Source organism: Perognathus longimembris, chromosome 4 (assembly GCF_023159225.1).
Source record: "Perognathus longimembris pacificus isolate PPM17 chromosome 4, ASM2315922v1, whole genome shotgun sequence".
Lineage (NCBI taxonomy): Eukaryota > Metazoa > Chordata > Mammalia > Rodentia > Heteromyidae > Perognathus > Perognathus longimembris.
In genome coordinates this window covers 7,292,992-7,315,903 of record NC_063164.1, presented here as the reverse complement: position 1 = coordinate 7,315,903, position 22,912 = coordinate 7,292,992, and the positions used below count along the sequence as shown (strand labels likewise).

General features: G+C 46.3%; 1 protein-coding gene across 1 annotated transcript in view; it reads right to left on the bottom strand.

The window, feature by feature from the left end:
• Dner (delta/notch like EGF repeat containing) overlaps positions 1-22,912 on the bottom strand; it is a 277,045-nt gene that overhangs the window by 112,167 nt on the left and 141,966 nt on the right. Inside the window, exon 5 of the mRNA XM_048344595.1 lies at positions 18,981-19,126. Coding sequence (XP_048200552.1) covers positions 18,981-19,126 — 146 coding nt within the window. The remainder of the gene's footprint in view (positions 1-18,980; positions 19,127-22,912) is intronic.

Here is a 22,912-nt window from a genome sequence, read left to right as displayed (position 1 = left end):
AGGAATAATGCTAGAAAGGCAGGAATCAAAGAATCCCACCAGGCACATGTCCCACAGAAGCCAAGAAGGAAGAAATGGACTGAAAGAGTGATTTGTACACCAAGGAGGTCTTCTGGCCAACACCACAGACACCTACCAATGTCATGTCACTTTTCATTTTTATTTTACTTTTTGGTGATTGTGGGACTTGAACTTGGGGGTTGGGGGCTGTCTCTGGGCTCTTTTTACTCAAGGCTAGCACTCTACCATTTTGAGCCAGAGCACCATACAGTGCCACCGGAGGTTCATTAGAGATGAAGCTCACAGACTTCTCTGCCCAGGCTGACTGGACCATGATCCTCAGATCTCAGCCTCCTGAGTGGCTAGGATCACAAGCATGAGCCACGCATGCCCAGCCACATTTTTAAAGCATTTTTTAAAAATTTACTTCCAGAACTTGGACTTCATTAATATTTTTTCTTCGCTAATATTTTTTTAAATTAAAGGTCCCTTATCAGAGTTCTTCTTGGAGTTCAACTAATTACAAGCTCAAGAGTATTTCTAGCTTAAATTAATATCTGTCAACCATTTTTAAATTTCCTAATGATAAAACTAAATTATATTTAGCTGAGCGGTTCATGGAAACAACAGGTAAGACATAAGACAAACAGCTAATAGCACATTCCTGTGGCCAAAAGACAAAACAAAAAGGCAGTCAGTGGGGCATAGGCTGGAGATGTGGGTTCAGAAATTCACATGTCAACTTTTTCTCCAAATCATTAGCCTTTAAAATTAATATTGCAGGAAGGGGAGACATTGATCAAGACATTGTACTTATACACTCATCTGTTGAGTTGAAGTCACTTTGTGCAACTGCTTTAAGGTAACTTTGAAATAAATTTAAAACAAATTAGAATTTCCAGGAAGGAAAATAAATGAAGTCTAGCCCAAGATGATTCCCACTGAAGCCAAATAAGTCAATTGCGCTGGGCAGGAGCACCGAAAAGGGATGAGGGAAGCCAGGCCCCGCGGGGCCTGTCATCCTAGCTACTCAGGAAGCTGAGATCTGAGGACTGAAGTTCAAAGCCAGCCTGGGCAGGAAAGGCCATGAGACTCTTACTTCCAATAAACTACTCAGAAAAGGCCAGAGGCAGCACTGTGGCTCAAGTGGTTGAGAGCTAGCCTTGAGCCAAAGCAGCATAGGAATAGTACCCAGGCCCTGAGTTCAAGCCCACACCCCCCCCCCACCAAAAACAAAAGATGAATGAGTGGTAGCAGTGTGACTCCCTAGGTCCCAGAATAACAGAATAAAGAGGGCAAAAACAGCCAGGACAACTGGACCCTGAGCATGATGGAGATCGTGAGCAGAGGCAATGGAGGACGCTTTCAGTGGTTGGCATATCACATGTATTTTGTTTTGTTTTGTTTTGTTTTTGCCAGTCCTGGGGCTTGAACTCAGGGCCTAAGCACTGTCCCTGGTTTCTGTTTGCTCAAGGCTAGCACTCTGCCGCTTGAGCCACAGCGCCACTTCTGGCGTGTGTGTGTGTGTGTGTGTGTGTGTGTGTGTGTGTGTGTGTGTGTGTGTGTGTGTTGCCGAGGAATCGAACCCAGGGCTTCATGTATACGAGGCAAGCACTCTTGCCACTAGGCCATATTCCCAGCCCTGTTGGCATATCACATGTAACACCTTGCACTCATAAAGCCCTATACAAAAAGCTTCTACCCAGGAGATTTCATTTCAGCTTGGCTAGAACTTTTTTTATTTTTTGCATTTATACCGATTTGTGCCCATCCAATCCTTCTATATGTCACAGCTCTGTGTCCTGGCCATATTCATCATTTCCATCACTGGCTGGAGTACTGACTGGAGCTCTACGTAACCAAGTGATGCAGTTTCTGAAAGTGTTGGAGTCAGGCCTTGAACCCTGGCTACTTGGTCTCAAGCCTGCTTGCCTCTACTGTGGCACAAAGCCAAGGGGCTCTATGCAAATACAATATCCCACACAGACATCACCCAGACTTGAATTTACTGTCTCCTTGGACTCTGGCCCCGATAAAGCCTTCACTAGTTTCTCCCTGATCCAAACAACACGGGTCGTTAGGACCCTCGGGCATAGAAATGTGAACATTCCAAGCCTTACTGAAATGGTGTCACGTACTGGAGTCCCAAGGTCCCCTCCTCTAACGTGGGTGAGGATGATGTCCCTGTCACAGGGCCCTGCCTGTAAAAGACCCTTTCTGCCAGGACACAGAAATAATGCCTCTTTCACACCCTAGAAATTTAAGCCAAGCTAAAAGTGATGGAGCATCCTTCCTGAAACTGGAAAACGGATTGGTCTTATGGTAAGAAATGGACATATAATGTTATAGTCATCTAAATATGGAAACACATATTTCTCAGATTCTCACTTATTTTTAGCAACTTGGGGAAGAAAAAAGAAGCCTGTCAGGCAAAAGTCAAATTGGCTTCTGCTTCTGATTTCAGAGACCTATGACGTATCTTGTGTTTGTTTTTAATTTTAAAAAATCGACCCATGTATACAGAAAACCTAACAGCAGAAGAGTGAGCTTTAAACTGAAAAAAAAAAAAAAAAAAAACGGAATCAATGGAAATAGTTCAAGTTTGGAGCAAAGTGACCAGATTCCCCAAACAATAAATTCTAAGTGTGTGTGGGGGGGGGGCGGGGGCTCAGCCTTCTGCAGGGCCAGGTTAGGTTCCTCAGAAGACTGGTTCCAGTCAGTGCCACTTCCGTTGCTGCGTTCAAGACAGGTGACTCCTTTTTCTACTTTCCACTGAACATTACTTCTCCATGCATCCATGCTCAATTCGCCTGATTGATGTGATTTTTGTATGCTACTCACACCTGCTGCTCACCGCCACTTACACACATATGAAAAACAAACAGGAAAGGGACAGACGAAAAATGTATTTCACAAAGCTTGTACCAAAGTGAAAAAAAGTTCAGAGGAAAGAAATCATATGAAAAGGGGAAATGCTCATGAAACTACAACATGGAGGTTGAATGGAGAGTCAAAAAGCAAAACTTTTTCAAGTTTTTTCTATAGGTACACACCTAAATACACATGTATAATTATTTATGGAATATATAAGTTGTAGCATGTAAGTGTCTATGGGGATTTACTGTGTTTAATTGCTTCAATTTTTCTCTTTCTGGCCAAAACTTTTGACTAAAAAAAAAAAAGTATAAATGACAGATGTGATGTCCTATAGAATGAATGACCTCTGAATTCTGGACAATTCTGGAAAATTTCACCTTTTCTCTTGGGTCCTCTTCTTATTCCCTTGGAAATCAGCATGTTATAATCCTTCTCTCTACATTCAAGCTCTGAATGATATCCCACTGCAAATATCACATAACCAGCTCAGGCTGCAGTTGAAGATGCAGCTCCAATCTTCTGCACAGAAAGTATATGGAAAGCAGCTATGGTTGTAGAGAAGAGATGATTGTGTTGGGGGGGGAGGGGGGAAGGGGGCTGTGGTAACCAGCTCAGTTTATTCATTACTGGGCAGCCGCTGTATTCCAGGGAGAGCTTTCTGCTCCCCAGCTGGAGTCGATTTCTCCATCTCATGTTGACTTGGACATATCCTGTTCAACCACAAAATCATGATTCAACTAGAAACTCTCCTCTGCTGTGAACCTGGAAAGGACTCACGCCTGCAGCTCAATCCAATGCTGACCTTAGCCCCCAAATGCGCGCTACAGGAAAGGGAGTCGATTACACCATGATCGCCATGTCACCAGCGAGTTGCAGACACGCAGACTGAAGCCAAATTTCTTGGGATTATTTTTGAGATATAAAGACAAGAGAAGCCAATGGAGGAAATCCACATGGCGGTTCAGGACAGTCTAACAGAGGGTAGGGGTGCTGTTTGTCATGTCTTTACCACATACGCGTGGCAGGTTCTTGGCCAATTTGAGGTCCAGGCAATGTGTGGGTACCATCTTCCTTGAGTCTGCCTAATTTCTCATTCCCTAGAAACAAACCAAGCTTCCCAAAGACTTTCAGGCCAAGGAGAATCTAAGTTTGACTGAGCAGACACCACCTTTGCCCTAGGCTAGTCCCATATTCCAGATGGCTCAGACAGAGGGCGCCTCTGCTGCCCACCAAAGGGAAAGTTCCAGAGCTTGCTGCTTTCTGGCAACCCGAGGAAGTGGTGTCTGCCTTTTCTCTTTGCCTGAAACCCACATCTACTACATGCACCAAAGGGGCATAATTAAATGTAGCTTGGATGGGGAATTGCAAAATGTTTCTTCCAAAGACATGAATAATAAATATTCTGATCAACATTAACCATTAAGGAAGTATAAATCAACAACCACAGTGAGAGCAGGTGCTGGTAGCTCAGACCTATAATCCTAGCTATTCAGGATCATGGTTCAAAGACAGCCCAGACAGGAATGTTCGTGAGACTCGTATCTCTAATTAACCACCACAAAGCCAGAAGTGGAGCTGTGGCTCAAGTGGTAGGGCATTAGCCTTGAGCAGGGACAGTGCCCAGATCCTGAGTTCCAGCCCCAGGATTGGCGGAAAAAAAAAAAAAATCAGCACAGTGAGATACACTCACGAACTCATACATGCTCAGCTATCAAGAATCAAAATGATCATAATTATTATCTTGTTACTGTCGGTGACTATATGGAAGAATGATCACTTTGCTGGTGGAAGTGTCCCGAAGTTCGTCGAAAGGTCAAACACAGAGCTACCTATGTGGCCCAGTCATCTGACGCTGTAGGTGTTCACACCACAGAGCTGAAAACGGGGACTCAAACCAGCGCCTCCGCGCTTGTGCTCACAGTGCTACCATTCACTGCAGCCGAAGGTGGAACGGCACAAATGGGCAGACACGGTCAGTGGACAGACAACGGGTAGTACAGGTTGAACAGTCCTTGTCTAAAAATTGGAAGTCCAACACTACCCCCAAATTCCAAGGCTTTTTCGAGGGGTGTGGGAACGAAAAGGCAGGCCTGGGGACTGAACACTTACACTGGCTAGGCAGGCACTCTATCAGTTGAGTCAGCCCTCTTACCCCCTTCAACTTCTTGAGGTAGCTTCTCCATTAATGCTAAGAGTGGTCGGGGCTGTGATCACCTCCCTTAACACCTCCCCATGAGGCTGGGGGTGACAGGCAGGTCCCAATGCCCCCGGCCATGACTGAGATGGAGTCTCATGCACTCTTGTGCCCAAGCTGACCTTGAACCACTATTTCCTAATATCTGCTTCCCAAATATCTAGGGTTACAGGCTTAATAAACCACCACACGCGGCATCAAATTCCAAAACATTCCGTCCACCCACACGATGCAATGTGTAGAAAATTTAGCCCCTGACTCCACGCAACAGGTGGGTGGTCAAAAACACACAGAATCGTTGAAAACAGTGCATGAAATTGACTTCGGTTTATGTGTATGAGAAGGAAATGAAATGTAAATGAATTTCCTGTTTAGACTTGGGACTCGTCCCCAACTTACTTCATAACGCCCATATTCTGAAATCCAAAATATCCCAGGCTCCACGCATTTTGAATAAGGACCACCCAATCTTTCACATCCGTCCACCCATCACTGCGTGAGATAGAGCTCAGCCACATAAATGAATGCAATGCTGAGCTGTGCTGCAAGCTGGATGAACAGGGAAACGCGGAGAGTGGAAAAGGCCAGCCTCGAGAAGGCTGGTGGAATATGGTTGCGTGTAGAGGCCACATCCCCTTGGTAACTATGGAGACAGCATGAAGTGGGAGGAACAAGGAGTCCCCACGTGACGTGTTGAAGTGATAAAATGCTTCAGACTTGGGGGGGGGGGGGCGCGGCTGATCCCGTGGTGAATGTATTTCATGCCACTGAGTTGTTTGTCTTCAAAGAGTGAATTTGATGTTACAGAGTTTCACCTCCATTTCAAAGAACTTAAAATACATCCAGCCAGCCTTTTGCCTGGCACTACACTTCCTCGGAGTTTCCCACGTTTCCCACCCTCCCAGCCTCCTTTTTTGGTTGGTCGTGGGGCTTGAACTCAGGGCCTGGGCACTGTTCCCGAACTCTTTCACTCATGGCTAGCACTCTGTCACATTGAGCCACAAGCTCCACTCGTGGCTCTCTGCTGGTTAACCCAGGCTGGCTTCAAACCGCCATGCTCAGATCTCAGCCCCCTGAGGAGCTAGAATGACAGGCGTGAGCCCCCGGCACCCTGCTCCTTGCCTCTTTCCATGACCTTCATCCATGCCCGACCGGTCCCAGCTCCATCTCCCTAGCTGCCAGCTTTGGGGTTGTTGTGTTTTTTTTTTAAATAATTTTCCCAACCTCCCCCATCTTGGCATGAAGCAGCCTCTGCTCTAGAAGAAAACAAAACCAAACCACCTTCTTTTGAGCCAGTTTCCACTCAGGGTGCCATCCCACTGTGTTTGTTCCTCCCCTCAAAGCCAGACTCGTCCAAAAGGCAGCGGCCAGGTGGCCCTGCTTCTCCTGGGCTGTTTGGAGGCAATGCAGGGGATTCTGGGAGCTGTCTTCCCAGGGTTCCCAGGCCCTAGCTAGTTTTCTAAAAGGCAATTGTTCAGCTTCCCTGCTCCATGACTCTGTCTAGAAAGCAGCCAACAGCGCTGAACAAGAAACCCGATTTTAAACACTTCAGAAGATTTCCATAATTTTGTGGTTGGTAGTGGTCATGGGGCTTGAACTCAGGGCCCCGGTTGCTGTCCTTGAGGTTTTTTGCTCAAGGCTAGCACTCTACCATTTTGAGCCACAGCGCCACTTCCTTTTGAGTGATTCATTGGAGAGAAGAGTCTCACGGGAACTTTTCTGCCAGGGCTGGCTGGGAATCGCCATCCTCAGATCTCAGCTTCCTGAGTAGCTAGGATGACAGCCATGAGCCACTGGTAGCCGGCTGATTTCCACACTTTCAACTGTTCTCTCTTTAACAGGGCTTTCAGGGAGCACTTGGTTTGCTTCTGGTGTAACTGTTTGCTGGCTGCTATTGGACAGTAAGTGAAGGGCTCTGTCGTGGGTGTCACGGGGGGACAGGGTGCTACGTGGGGGGAGGAGGAACAGGCAGAAACTAGGAAGCTAAGGAGCAAAGGCTAAAATATAAAGATGGGGAGAGTGTCAAATGCACTTTTAGCAAACTGACTCAGGGCCATTGTTAACCAAGTCAACAACGCACCACAAAAAAAAAAAATAAGAGAGAGAGAGAGAGGTACAATGGCTTTCAAGGTCAAAAAGAGAAAATACGGCAATACTCAAACCTCAAAAAAAAAAATACTCAAAAGGTTGGAGTGCTTAGAAAAATAAATTGAAGGTGCCAAAAGTTTAGAAGGAAGAAAGGGGAAAGCAAAAGCGTAGGTTAAGAGGAGAGGGCTAGAGACAAGACCTTAGCCAAGGCAGACATTCTCAAAATGTGGTCTCGCAGCTCCCCAAGGCCCTGATGCCATGTGAAGCCGCCCCCAGGGTTAACGCCATTTGAAAACAATATTAAACATGTGCCTCTTCCAACGTGGACATGGGCACCGAAGAGGAGAATTCAGTGGTGACTGTGGCTTCCCAGTAGACCATCTGCCTCGCGAGTTCAAGGCCCTGAGTTCAAAACCCAGTGGCCTCAAGGAAAAAGGAAAAAGAAAGCAAGCATATGCCAATGAGAAAACTCATGGAATCTGCCGCTTCAAAGCGGTTGTCTTTGGATCTTGGTCATCTGGCTCTTCCGGGAGGAAATGCCAGTCCCACGTAGACTATCCCTGGGGAAGGAGTCAAAGTGACGATTCGTCAGCGGGTTTGACAGTGCTTGGGTACAACTCTTAACACTGCTAACAAAACTGAGAACAATTCTGCTACCACTCAAGTCCAGCGAACACTCTTAGACCAGTGCTTCCCACAGGGTACCATTTTTCCTTAAAACATTGACTAACCAACCAACTTCCACTTCCCGAAACGTGGGCTTTGGGCAGACCATTTCTCTCAAATGAACAAAGAAAGCCTGTCCCTTCGAGGGAAATAGCCAACAGTTTTTGTTGCCAGAGATCAAATATGAGCTGTCAAAGATGGATGAGAGCTAGCGGAAAACTTTTATCTTCCATCACAAACCTGACAGATTCGCAATGCACCAAGATTCTTCTGATGAGATTTCTGGGGAATGTAATCACAGAAGCGATGTTTTTATATCGCATCATGAAATGTGTCAACATTTGGAAACTCTATAGAACCCCAGTGATCCAGTATTTTCCATATGACTGAGGCAAGATGTTACAAAACTCATGCATGAGGAAAAAGATCCCCAACACAAGACAGACCAGTAAATAGATTGTACCATACGGTGCGCAAAAACTACAGATATAGCTTCAAACCACCCACCCAATATTCCACGAACCTTTAAGAACTCATCACATGTCTGGTTTGAGGGAGTAGCGTCAGGATGATCCACAATTATCTGAAAAGACTATTAAAAACATTTTTCTCTTCTCCAATTAAATGTCTATGTGAGACTGAATTTTCTTTTCAGACCTCGACAAAAACAACACATTGCAACAGATTGGATGGAAAAGCAAATGTAAAACTCCAGCTGTCTCTTGTAAAGCCAGACATTAAAGAGATTTATAAAATTGAAAACAATGCCACTCTTTGCATTAATTTTTTTTTTTTTGGTTTTGAAACATGTAGCTATTTTTCACTTACAAGGTGTTATTTACCCTAACATGTGACAAGGTTATTGAGTTAAGTATTTTTTTAATCCCTCCGTGCTCATCTCACATGATAAACGTTAACAGAACCCACTCCACAAGAACTCTTCAGATAATTCAGTTGTTTTTAAGAATGTAAAGGAATCGCGAGGCCAAAGCATCTGAACACCACTGGCCTTCTGAAGTCAAACACCTTCGTAGATAAAGCTACTACCAGGGCCTCCAGCTGCTCTATCTTCGAGGGAGCCTTCACGCGACTAAAGTCACTTGCCGCACAGTGATGATCTGTTCGTTCCCCCTGGTTTTGTGTTATGTGGGTCTCACTATTGTGGACCAGGTTGGCAATTAACTTCCTATGTAGTCCAGGCTGGCCTTGAACTTAAGACCCTCCAGCTCCCATCAACTGAGTGCTGAGCTTACGAAGTATGCTTCACCACGCCAAGCTTCCATAATGTCACTTCCGTTAAACAGGCTTCGCATCCCGCGCTGAGCCCTTAACACTGTCTCACCCAACGACAGTACCCAGTGTGAGCACTGCCCGCAGACACATGTGACTCACAAGTCACCTAACGCTCCACAACTGGGAAAGATATTTAGATTCTAAGACAAGGTCACAGAAAATGTGGAGCAATTCTCATCTCAAACAGAAAGGTCTAATCAGACCTAGGGTATTCCTATTTAACGCAGGCCACAGAAGGCAGAAGACTATGGACGAGAAAGGACATGAGGGGATTTTCCTCTCAAAAATCTAGTGGAAGCGCCAGACGACACAGACAACTAGAGGCTGAAGAGGTGATATGTCTGGGGATAGCAGATAAGGGTCAAATTCAAGGACTTCTAATATTGCTGTTCTAACGTGAAGCGTCTGACAAGCAGGGAGCATGTGTGTTGCTGCTCATGTTTGGTTAGGGTGTGACTCTGGGCCCAGGGCATTCTTAGTGCTCACAACACACTGGCGAAGGGAATGGCAGCGCACAAAGACAAATCGGTCACCTGCAAGGATGAGAATAATCCCTGGCTAGGGGCAAATACTGCTGGCAGCTTTTGGGTGCCCAGGGGAGGGGCACACTGTCCCCTGCGGATTTGCCACATCACCCACCCCACCCCCCAACCCCCAGCAGCCCTGGCAGACTAGAGACTCAGACACTGAAATTCCGGGCAAGAAAAAGCACTTCGTGAGAGGAACACGAGGAAAGCAAGCCCACCGGGCTTCATAGTGATATTTCTCTATTCTTGGGCACAAAAGCAGGGTCAGTGCCTTATTCCCAGATTTGAAAAGTCATGACTTGAAATCTAACGATTACAGTGATCTGTCTCCAATGAACTTCTGAAATGAGAGTCTCTTCTCTCAAGTCAGAGACTAAACACACTCGCACAGAGAGAGAGAGAGAGAGAGAGAGAGAGAGAGAGAGAGAGAGAATTCCCAGGCCACGTGTACAAAGCTACAGCCATACTTGCAGGGACTTTTCTCCTTTCTCCAAATTTCCATCACTTCCTCAGCGTCTGCACTAGAGAAAGCGTTTTGTCCATACTACAATATATGGCAAAGAAAGTCATGGAAGAAGGCTGCTCTTCAACCTCATGGAAGAGGTTGCTCGTCAATCCTACGGCGAGAGGTCATGCTAACAGGGACTTTTAATAGTGTGGTCCCCTGATTGTGCTCCCCAGGACAGCAGCGGAGACGTCACCCCAGCCCCACCCCGCTGGGTCACACTCTTCAGGGTCCTACCCTGTGATGCATGGATGCAGGAAAGCTTAAATACTAAACCAAGATGCTGTAAGGCAAAACCAAACAAGGACAGTGAACGGATGGCATAGCCGGCTCCAATCCCACACACCTCAGAGAGGGCACATGTACGGGGGCGGAGGCAGGGTAGCCCCGCGAGAAGCACCTCAGGGCAAAAACCCCAGAAATCTCCCTCTCTCTACTCCCCCGGCCAGGACCATAAATGAACTCTTAGGCCTTGAGCAAATGGCTGAAAGCTCTTACACCTTGTCTTCCTGATGTTTAAAATCACTAAGCGGAGAGGCCCAGAAAAACCACCTTCCACTCCAAATTCTATGACCCTGGAACTGTCACCCACGGTAGAATCCTTGCCTGATGTTACAAGAACATCAACATCATTCCGCAATGCTTCGCGAAGGGTTAGCCGGGGGGAGAGATTTCACCCTCCCACCTAATGCCGAGGCCGATGGGATCAGGACAAAATGGCCGTCCTTCAGGATGCAATTTTAGAATCCTCCCTTTAAAATAATTTGTAACAAATGATTCAAACACGCTGCCATATTTTTGTGCGGACAACGACACGATCATCCTTCTGTTCCATAGTATAAAAAGAAGAAGAGATGGCTTTTTCATTACAGTCGCATCAAGAGTTATAATTCAAACGCATTCCTGTATCCATTAAAAACGTGGCAGAGGGGCCTCACTCTCACGATCTCCGCAGTTAATATGTTTCTAATACTTACATTTTTATGATTCGTAAAAGTGCTTGCCCTCTGAGGTCTACAGGCCAGCTTCTGCAAATCAAATCTGAGCAAAGTCACCTTCTTTCACTAGCAAATAAACGTATCTCAAGCGGCTTCGTTGTGGTCTTAAGTCTGAAGCGTCTATTCTCAGGCTCAAAGGTGTTGAATGAGCCTGGTCATCAAGCTATTTAGTCCATTAAGAAAAAAGCACTTGGCTTCCTTTCCTAGAAGCACGCTGTCTTAGAATATGGCCGTTTCTTTTGCTCTGGAATGTCACTTCATCGAGCTAAAGTCATCCACCCATTCCACCTGCTTGATACCCTCTCTGCTCGGGTCTTGTTCCCTACTTTTAGGAGAAAACTCTTCAGAGTATCGGCAGAGCCCCGGAGCCCTGACGCCACCACACACTGAGCGCACCACACCAGAGGCACCGCCACAGTCCGCTGTTTGCACTAACAGCCACTGGGTTGTACATTGAGGAAAACTGGGTTTTGCACATAGTGGTGGCTGTCTGTTCCATGGTACTGGGAATTAAACTCAGGGGCTCATGCTTGTTAGGCAGACACCAGACCTTACATACATACACACACACACACACACACACACACACACACACACACACACACACGAGAGAGAGAGAGAGAGAGAGAGAGAGAGAGAGACTCAATCCTTTTCCTTCTCATGCTCTTTCCCAGGCCAGTCTCTGACTGCCACCTCCACCTCCCAAGTAGCTGGGATGATTGGCCCGCGCTAACTCATGTTCAATCCCCACTGCTGTCCCAACAGCCAAACAATTCAGTGAACAATTCAGTGAGCTCAATTCTTCATGAGCTCCCTCATCTCCTCTCCTAGCCTTTCTCTTACAATCCTTCTGGGACACAGTGCCTCCCTTTCCAGGCCTCTTGAGGGCCTTGCACAAAGGCTGTGCAAGAACCAGCTCTGTGAGGCGTGTGTGGCTATGCATCTGTCCGTCCCTGCCATCTTACTCTTCACTCTACCTTCCGCCACCTTCTTACAGAGATTCATTAATGGTTTCAAAGCAGCAAGAGAATGGCATCAAGGATGCTATGGGCTCAAAGCATGCTGACCTCGCTTCTTTTTGAAACGGATGGGGAAAGGATTGACAGTTGCCTAAAATGCTCCTGAGGGGTTACTACAATGCACCGGGTCCTGCTATCTCTGAGACAGCCTTGGATCAGAGGATATTTTATGATTCATTGCCTTTTAAAAACTGAATTTTACTTCTCATACTTATCAAATTTAGAACTCAAAGTATACTTCTAACTCAAAGCTCAGAGAACTAGCTTCTTACCCTATTTTTGTTCTTCTATTTGTTTTCATGGGGTTTTTCTTTTTTGTCCCCCTGCATGGAAAGGTGCATGCTAGCTGAATACAGAATGGGTCACCCCAAGTCGCTAATGCATAAACTCACCACCCCAGACTCCCTGGAGAAGCCTTGCGTGATTGCGCACCCGATGTGGGCATTTTTCTGGGCTCTCGGAGCACGCCTGTACACCTGTGCAAGGAGACATGGTGCTGCGCTCTAATCAGTGAGTTGCTGGTGCAGCCTGCAGCCCCTGAGACCTTCCAAATCCCTCCGGGCTGGCCCTACCTTGACAGAAAAAAACCCAAAACAAAACATATTCCTCAGCCCCTAGGGAGCTGCGAGGGCCACGGCAAGTGCTGGAGAACTCGGCAACCAAGTGAACGCAAGCGGCAATGGACATAAAGAAATGTAACTGTACAAGCGGTCGGGGAGGAGGGAAGATGGGAGAAAAATGAGGGAGGGGGTAACAAGTTTGACAAGAAATGCACTCACTACCTTACGTAGATAATTGTAACCTCTCTGCACATCACCTTGACAATAAAATTAAATTTTAAAAAATATAAGTGGAAATCAAAAACTCTTACATCTCGGAAGAGCAAGACGATACTAGCAGGCCTGATAGGAGGGTGCTCCTTTGCACTGACCATTAGGGTTCACTTCCAGAGCAGGATGGTTTTGGCCTGTGCCTGAGATAGAGTTGGGGGGGGACAGGGGGAAGCAGAGGAAAGAGCTAGGGGGCAGCACAGGCGCTGTGGTGCCGTCAGGCACGGGAGATCACCGAGATCTGGATGGAGACAGAGATCCGGGATGCGTGGACCACAGGGAGGGAGGGCTCGGAAACCCCAGCGCCTGCGTGCGCACGCCCCTCACTGCCGTCCACCGAAGCCCCGGAACGAACAAACCAACGCCACGGGGATTTACACACAATGCACCACTCTCGTCACGGAAAAAGAAATGACCCGGGAGAGCTGACACGGAACGGTGTCTCCTGCCCAGGCCACGTAGGCTATAGAAGAAAAGCAAGTATTGTCAGCTGCGGATAAAGCCGCCGGTTCCTGTCCGTGGAGCATTTACAGTTAAGTCAAAGCCAACTGGAAGAGCACTGTCGTAGGCTGGAAGAGCAGGCTCCTGAGCACCAAGCCTGGGACCACAGGAGGGTGGCAGGGAGATGCCACGAGGTAAGAGGTCCACGGCAGCACATCCTCAGGTCCAGGCCCACCCTAGAAGGAAAGGCAGAGGAAGACACCAGCTCCATGGTCTCTCAAAACAAACTTTCAGTGGTTAGCACTAGCTAGTGCCCTGCCCCATACTTGCAGCCTAAAGATGGCGGATTCCTCAAGAAAGAGCTAAGGAGACCTCTAGGGACCTTCTGACAAGGAAGAGCTGATCCTACTTCTCATCAGTATGGACCAGGGCCAACGAACAGGATGAGAGGTTTGTGGATTGATCACTTCTCGGCATTGATCTTCTATTATTTATTCTGAGCAGTCTTGAAATGGCTGACAATGCAATCTATGAGTAAAAACATGTTGCAGGGGCTGGGAATATGGCCTAGTGGCAAGAGTGCTTGCCTCCTACACATGAAGCTCTGGGTTCGATTCCCCAGCACCACATATATGGAAAACGGCCAGAAGGGGCGCTGTGGCCCAGGTGGCAGAGTGCTAGCCTTGAGCGGGAAGAAGCCAGGGAGGGTGCTCAGGCCCTGAGTCCAAGGCCCAGGACTGGCCAAAAAAAAAAAAAAACAAAACAAAACATGTTGCAGAGTCACTTTAGGAAATCGGCTAGAATGGGGCCTGGCAAGCGTGATCCCAGGGCCTCTGATTCTAGGACCACTGTCTACGATCTCCATGCACATGAGAATCACGCAGCAGTCCAAAAACAGGCATCAGAGTTGAAGTGAGGAGGAGGCTGGAAGCAGCACTTCAGTCAAGGGCTCCAGGCTATTTGTTCATGGTAAACAAGGTTTCCAAAAATGCCCTCAGCCTTGCTGGACAGAGGATTGGAATGGGTAGAAAGAGGGCAAGAGAGAATTGGGTGAATACAGGAGATCTTGTAACCATTTTATTACATAAAATATAACTTAGCTGGGCCACAGGGCCCAAACATTTGGTCCCACCTTATTCTGGCGGTTTTGTGATGAGATTTATGTTTAAATCAGGAGGTCTCGAATAAAGTAGGCTGTTCATCATGTGAAGGATGATTAGAGAATGAAGGGTAAGATTGGCCTTAGGCAATTAAGTCAAAGATCTGAATCAAATAAGAGACCAAATGGCCCAAGCAAGAGGGAATTTGGCCCATCGATGGAACTCAGATTTCTTCTCAACCTCAGCTTTTCCCCAGGGGAGCAGCAGCCTTCAGACTCAGGTCACAATTCTTTCCTGTCTCTCCAGGCTATGGGCCTCCGCCATCAGAATCTGGATGTATCAAGACCCCAACATAATGGCAGGGGTCATTTCAAGGCCTCATCTCATTGGTTTTATTTATTTGGACAATCCTGATCTTGGAGAGACAAGTTCCATGGCATCTAATTTGTATCACAGAAGGCTTACCATTCAAGCCAGCAAACAGACCTGTATAACAGACTTAACATACTCACCTTTCGGGTGATCTGCAGATCAGTCACCAAGTAGCCAGAAGCAAGCAGGCTAACCAATTTGGTGACAAAGTTCAAAGACATCAATAGTGGGCCAATGGCCAGCCTATTTTTGTCAAGAGACAGACAGATCAGACTCAACTCTTGTAACAAAGGCAGCCTTTAGAAAATGAGAAGGAAGGTCCTGCCAGCGTCATAGTAAACACTTAAAAAGCACTTCCTGGAACAATGCAGTAGCACCTCAGAATAGCCAGCTTAAGCGCTACCGTCGCCACACATCAACCCAGAATTGAGAAATATCCCTTCGCCAAAGGACAGCTGACAGGGGAGAAATGAGCTCCATTACCCAAGGAGAGTGGTGTGGAATTGTTTTTTAGCTTGATGGATGATCTAATAAGAGGATATAAAAATGACTAGAAGCAATAAAATTAAATCTCCAAATGCAGTTCTATTTGTGTTGTTCTATGGAGTCGATTCTCACATGGTGTAGAAGGCTGAACCAAATAACTCTTCATTTCAGGAAACAGTGAAAAGGAAGAAACATGATGACCACGATCTTTTATTGCTGGAAAACTACTGCTAAGTCACCCGCACCACACAAAGCCTCGAGCAGACTCGAGTAGACACACAGACACCGATGAGCCACCATTCCACACACCCCCCCCTTCTTCAACAGAGGTTGCTTGATTTGCACGTGTCATTTTGTTCCAAGATAACACGACCTAAAGTGATGGATCTTGGACACGGTAATGCCAGCCTGACCATTTGCTTACGAGTCACCCAGGGATAATTATAATAGCTGTTATGGTTACTGGCCACTGTGACCTGATGCAGAATCAACAGCTGCAGAGGCTAACGAGAGGTAAATGAGGTGCTTTCAGGGGGTGACAGAAAGAAGGATGCTGAATGCTCATCAGAGAAGCTGGTACCCCTAATCAAGATTTGCTCCCTCTGAAATGGGTCAGCTAAAAATCGGCTGACATTCTCCTCCAAGACTTTTGAATCATTTTTCCCCACGCTTCACAAGGTTTGCCAAGCGACCTGCCAGGCGCTCAGTGTGTCTGCTGCCTTTCCAGAGAGCCGGTTTGAAACTCCAGGCTTCCCCCCACCCCCCAGCTAGAGCTTTCTCGTGGAGGAGTCCCAGGTGCTGATGAGCACATGCCCATAGCATGCATGTGCTAAGATCACCTGACAACTGCCTTGTAGATGAAACACATCCCCAGAAACCCAGCCACTAGGAAGCAGAGCTTGCAGCGAATCGATGGCGTTGTCAGTCACCAGTTCCAGAAGCGGCCCCCCGCTCCTACGAGCCGCTTCTCTTTGGCTGGCACTGTCTTTCTCAGTTCCCTGGCAGGCTGTCTGTGCAAGGCCTCCAAGCAGGCCCGTGGGGAGTTCCGGCACTCACAATCCCTCATTCTATCTCTTTATCAAATGGGTCCTTCGCTGCTTTTTTCCCTTGTTTTTCCAGGTACATGACCCACCCAACCCCAGCTTTGACTGTCACAGAAGAGCACTCGTGAACTTGTACTTGTCTTTCCCATCAACTGCATTCATAAATGAGGCTTCTCTCAGGAAAGACAGTGGACTGGGCCCAGCCGGCAGAGATGGAAAACCCTGGGACGCGGGAGCCACATCTGCATCTGCGAAAGCCACTTTCTGTGGGCCTCACCCCAAGCTTCCTCTCCAGCCTCCTCCTCCCTCTCACAAGCAGGGAGAGGTATGACTCTCTGCCCTTGGTTTACCTCTGAGCCCATTCTCAAAGATTTAGCAGAGATGATCTTCTCTACTACTCCGTCTGCAGTGGTTCCTGACCACATTCTGACTTTTTTTAGATTATATTTTTATTGTCTTTAAGGAGTTGTACAAAGAAGTTAGCACTCAGCAAACCGGTTCGTGAGTGCAATGCATCTTCACCAATGCCGCCCCTTTCATCCTTCTCCCCTGTCCAGTCCAACTCAACCCCTCCCTTCAATCTCCTGTCTTTTCCCATGGAAAACCAAATCAAGAAAAAAAAATGATTTTTAAAGCAACTGCCAGATCATACCTAAGACAGGAAAATCCTGAGCAGTATGTGAAAACTTCTCCCAATGTCCCCTTCATCAGATAGCCGCTCCTCTCGCTCATCGAAGTTCACACCGTGATTAGAGCATGCGTAGGTTACCCAAGAAGATGAGCCTTGCTGCCCTTAAAGTCAGCCTAGAACAGATCACACTCTTTGGTGGACAGGGTGGGGTGGGGGTCTACTTTCACTGGACATTAACTCCAGTGGAAGAACGTGGAAGCCAGGGACGGGGAAAGAAAGGGAAAGACGCCAGGGAACAGAAGCCATAAGTGGTGAGTAGAATCCCGCCCCTGAGGGTAGGAAGGCCTGGTTCCCACGCCTCTGCTCTCCAGGTGGAGCCCCGAGCCCACATGCGCAACTCTCCTAACGAGCGCTGCGCTGCACGCACCGTGGTCCAAGTCACGGCAACCGTCCCCTCCTGGGTCTGATCCCCAGACTCGGGTCCTCAGGTCCATGCTCCAGGTGACTTCAAACAAATGTGGGAGAGCCCAGAGATTCTACAGTGCTGAGGGAAAGTCAGAGAGAAAATGTAGGCAGACGGGGAGAGATGGCAGCCCAGCAGAGACACTGCCCTCTTTCTCCCTACAGGCCCTGGAAATCAGGGAGAGTGGCCTGTTGGAGACAACATCCTAGAACTGACCTGTACAGGGGACAGGGCCCCGACCTGCACAGGGGACGGGTGCCCACCCCTGGGGTGAGGTGGACAGTGATCCGACCAGATGCTGGAGCAGCTGTGGTTCAACCAAAATAGACAGACAGACAGAGAGACAAACAGTAGATAGATAGTAGATAAATAGATGTCTTCAAAAGAGACCCAGATGGGCACTAGTGGCTCACGCCTATAACCCTAGCCCTCAGAGGGCTGAGATCTGAAGATCTCAATTCAAAGCCAGCCTGGCAGGAAACTTCATGAGATTCAAGCTGGAAGTGGAGGGGAGCTGACGCCCGAGTGGTAGAGCATGGGCATCGAGCAGAAAACTCAGGGATGGTGCCCAGGCTCTGAGTTCAAGACCCAGGATGGACATGTACAGAGAGAGAGACAGAGAGAGAGAGAGAGAGAGAGAGAGAGAGAGAGAGAGAGAGAGAGAGAGAGAGAGAGAGAGAGAGAGCAGAGAGTCCACAAGCACTGCAAGTAGACTAGAGATTTCTGGGCCCTCATCTGGGCCCTGGTCGGCAGTGCCTTGAGAAGTCTGCACTCTGCTCCTCCTCATCACCAAGAAGTGGGTAGACAGGACTTCAGGCAGCACATGGCAGCCCTCCTAGACATAAGTCCTAGCTGGGGGCTTCTCCCCACTCACCAGTATCCAAGAGTCTATCTGCACCTTCTTTGGCACCTTACCCCAACTTTCAACTCTGCTCCAACTTCTCCAGCCTCACAATTCTTTATTTGGTGGAGAGAAGAAAGGACCCGGGACCCCTAGCTGGTATCCATGTTCACGACGCTGGCTCCACCAAAGCCAAATATGACCTCTCATGACCTCTCATCCCTGCTCTTCTCTTCCATCTGCAGGTCTATTCTCATTGCTAGAGAAATGTGAAGCCTAGGAGGAAATGATCACATTAACAGACAACAGTTCCAAACACTCATAAACAAGTGACTGTACTTACCTTTTTTTTCCCCTTCTATTTCTATTACGTGATATGATCTTTGCTTCATTCCAAAGCTAGAGGACGTATCAGCGTACAAACTTATAACAAATCACAGGGAGATTGTTGCATACTAATCCATAATTGAAGCCAGAAACTTGGAAGGCTTCTTCAGCAAACATACTGCGTCTCTCCTCTATTATCCTCATTTTATGTACACACGCACATATACATGTGTTTGTCTATGCAAATGTATGTCCACCGCTTCCCGGTTGCTGCCTTACCTCGGATGGTTTCGTGGTGCACTTTCCCTTTCCGGAGCACTCCACGTCACTGGGGCGGCTGTGCCCGGGCGCACACGTGCTGGCCTTCACCACCAGAGTCAAACGCAAAGCCACGATAGACTTCGTAACAGAATCGTTCACAAAACCTAAGAGAAAACGAAGCAATCACAACAGTGAAGGAAAGCTTCACCAACAGCCTCTCAACCCAACTCGGAGATTCCCTCAGGTAGCATTCCAGTCTGACCAAAAAGGAAAAAAAAATGTAGCACAAAGGAGTAAAGCAAATAGGACTCTCCATCCAAACGTTGTGTCTTCAAGATGGACCATGGGAAGCCACCGAGGTAAAGAGCAAGGAGCATCGTCACCCAGACACCACCTGCAGTCCTTCACTGGTCCCTGCCCTCGTCCCTGCCTCTCCCTTCCAGCCCTGTGGGCCACCTTGGAGTCCAGGCTCTGCTTCTGAACCCCGCTCTTCCCCGTCACTCCACGCTTCTCCCCAAGTGCTCTGGGGAGTCCACCCAGCAGCTCCAAGCCCCCTCGCAGTGGGCCCGCAATGCTGGCGCATGCTCTGTGTTGGGCTTATTAAGGAGTCATTACTTGATCACCAATTGAACCTCATACTATCAATTTTATCCATTTAGTAAAATGGACGATTTTAGTTAACTGACAAAACTGGGCTGCTGCGGCTAAACAATGAGTCGATACAGATATTTATAGTATGTATATACTTATATTTATTTAATATAAGTGTAGACTATTGAGGAATCAATATGCTTTCAAGCTGGAATGGAGAAATAAGTATCTTAGTATTTAATAAATATTTAAGTAAGCAAGCACCTCTTTCTCATACGAATGTAACTTTCAAAAGCAAATACTACCAAAACTCATAAACATGCCCTCCGTTTTGTTCAAGAGTAAGATCAAGTCCAAGAGTCTCAAAATTATACACCCATATCCACAGACGTGTTTATAAATATGCATAGATATTTTAAAGACAATAGGCTGTTTTGTGTGTGCTGGTCCTAGGGCTTCAACTCAGGCCTGGGTGCTGTCCCTGAACATTTGGTAGTTGGAGATAAGAGTCTCATGGACTTCCCTGGCTGGGATGGCTTCAAACCACGATCCTCAGATCTCAGCCTCCGGAGTAGCTAGGATTACAGGTGTGAGTAGCTAGGCCCTGGCTGACAAAAGACTTTTAATGCCCACATAGCACCAGGAATCATTGGGGGTAGGGAGGAATGTAGAGGTGAAAATGATTGACTACAGTGCAATTGAAATAAATTTCATTACCATGAAAAGAAGTATCTCTATTTCCCATTATACATAGAAATAAATCCAGATGGCTTAAACATGGTGAAGTTGAGTCTGGATGCCAATGGCTCAGGCCTGTAATCCTAGCTACTCAGGAGGCTGAGATTTATGGCTTATAGTAAAAAACCCAGCCTAGGCAGGAAAGTCCATGGGACTCTTATCTCCAATTAACCGCACTAGCATTCATCAAATTGCTTATTGATAGTGCCCTGGCCCTGAGTTCAAGCCCCAGGACCAAGATCAAAAAAAATTAAAAATTAAAAAAGCTAAAGTGGCCAAAAAAACTTTAAAACTCCAAGTAGAAAACACAAGAAGCTGGCTGTTTCACTGATTTCAGAGTACAACATTTTTCAAATGAGACACAAAATGGATCATAAAAATAAATCAATTTTACTCTCTATAAAACTAAATTATATAAATAGAAATTTAAATTGTATATAAATAGTCACCGCAAACAAAGATGGTAGAACAGATGCAGGCATCGACATAAAATTTATATAATGTATAAAACCTGAAAATGATTAGCTGCCATAATATATAAAATATTCTTCCACTTGCTTTTCTTTCAACATTATTTATATTTATATAAATATTGAAACATACAGGGCAGCATGAGGCTCTTTTACGTATAAATACATAAACTGTAAATTGATATAGAGATGCGTGGAAAGAAACAAACCAATCTCAGCAGAAGGAAGCAGAGATGGGCAGGAAGGGATCTCCTGGCTGAAGATATAATAGTTTATTTCTTTATTTAAAATGTATAATAGGGACCCATGCCTGTAATCAATGTGACGTAGGAGGCAGAGATGAGAAAGATCACAGTTCAAGGACAGCCTCGGCAAAAAGGTTAGCAAGACTCCATTTCAACCAATCAGCCATACCAGGCACCTGTCACACCCAGCTAGGCAGGAAGCTGAAGGTGTAGGATCACTGTCTGTGGCCTGCCCTGGGCAAAAATATACAAAAACATACAAGAATGCTAGGAGCATGGCTGAAGTGGGAGGTACCTGTCTACAAGTGTGAAGCCCTGTACCCAACCTCCAGGGCCCCCAAAGAAGTAGAAATATATGCAAAAAAGGCATTAAGACTTGTGCATAAAGAAACCCCATATTCATTTCTATAGTCTTACATGTGTTTTAAATATTGTGCAAATAAATTTTTAATTTAGATTATTTATATAGTTACAGTTATCTACAAGTAAACACACTGGGAGTTACAAATGAATTAACTGAAGTATGATAGACTCTATAGAGAGCACAAATAGTATAATTCTTTAAAAAGACTAAGTCAAAGCCCATCAAAATAACCAGGAGATGGGTACTTACAAGAAGGAAGGGTAGGGCCGAGAGGAGAGGGGTAGACGAATGCAGGGGGAAGAGGGGAGAATTCAGGCAAGAGTTCATGCTATTTACCGCAGGACTGAGAAATGTAAGAGAAGGGGGTGGGTTGAAGTGTGGTTTGTGTCCATACACCACTGGCACCACACCTCCATCCCCTTTTATTATTATCATTCATTTTTTTTATTATGACTAAGTGGTCGTACAAAGAGGTTTCAGTTCCGTGAGTCAGGTTGTGAATACAGTGCATCCTCATCAATGTCACCCCTCCCATCTCTAGTTACATAGTTCTAAGTCCCATAGTTCCATTTGTACATAATGCACATTGAATAGAATGACTGCACCTGCTCACCCTTCCTCCTTCCATTCATGTTCTCCCCCTAAGAACAAGGCTTAGAGACAGGGTAAAAGAGGTGAAGACAGAGGCACACACAGCCAGAGCCACAAAGAGGATTCCCTTAAGAGAAGGTGCCAGAATGTCTTATCATCTACTTTGTAGAACAGCAGTCACCCAAATGCACAAATACTAGGTTACTAAAATATCATTATTTATCAACTTCTGATGATCCAGGGTAGAGAAGCAGTTTGATAGAATGTTGAAAGGCTACAAAAGGTCTTATCCCACCTGACATTTCTACACATAAAATAATAGAGATAACATCAGATACCAGTAATTATAAAGGTATTTTTTTTACATCTCTGCTTTGTTCTCTAGCTTCACATTCAATTACTTTTCAAAGTCTCTATCATCGGTCTGCTCACTAAGCATTTAGACAACACAGTGCCCTATAATTATGTAGAAGAGCCTTTCTTCCAAGGGTTATTTTTTAAATTCTGCTCGACTAGTAAATTTACTTAGCAGGAAATAACTCAAATCAGTACATAGTTAAAAATATACAAGGTAGATTTTTCTAGATAATTTGCTCCCATTTCCTCAGTAAACATTGACCAAGTTCATGTCTACCAATGTGGTATCATACTAGATTTCAAGGGCACAAAGAGGAATCACTATTGTTTACTGCTGCTCCATCCAGATTTGCAGTTAATAGTTGTAGTAGCAACCAGGCATTGCTAGCCGTAATCCTAGTTCCTCAGGAGACTGAGATCCAAGGATCACAGTTCAAAGCCTGGACAGAAAAGTCGGTGAGACTCTTATCTCCAATTAACACAGAAAAAGCCCAAATTGAAAATGTAGCTCAAGTGGTAAGCACCAGCCTTGAGCACATAGCCAAACAAGAGTACAAAGCCCTGAGTTCAAGTCCCAGAACTAGCACGCGCGCG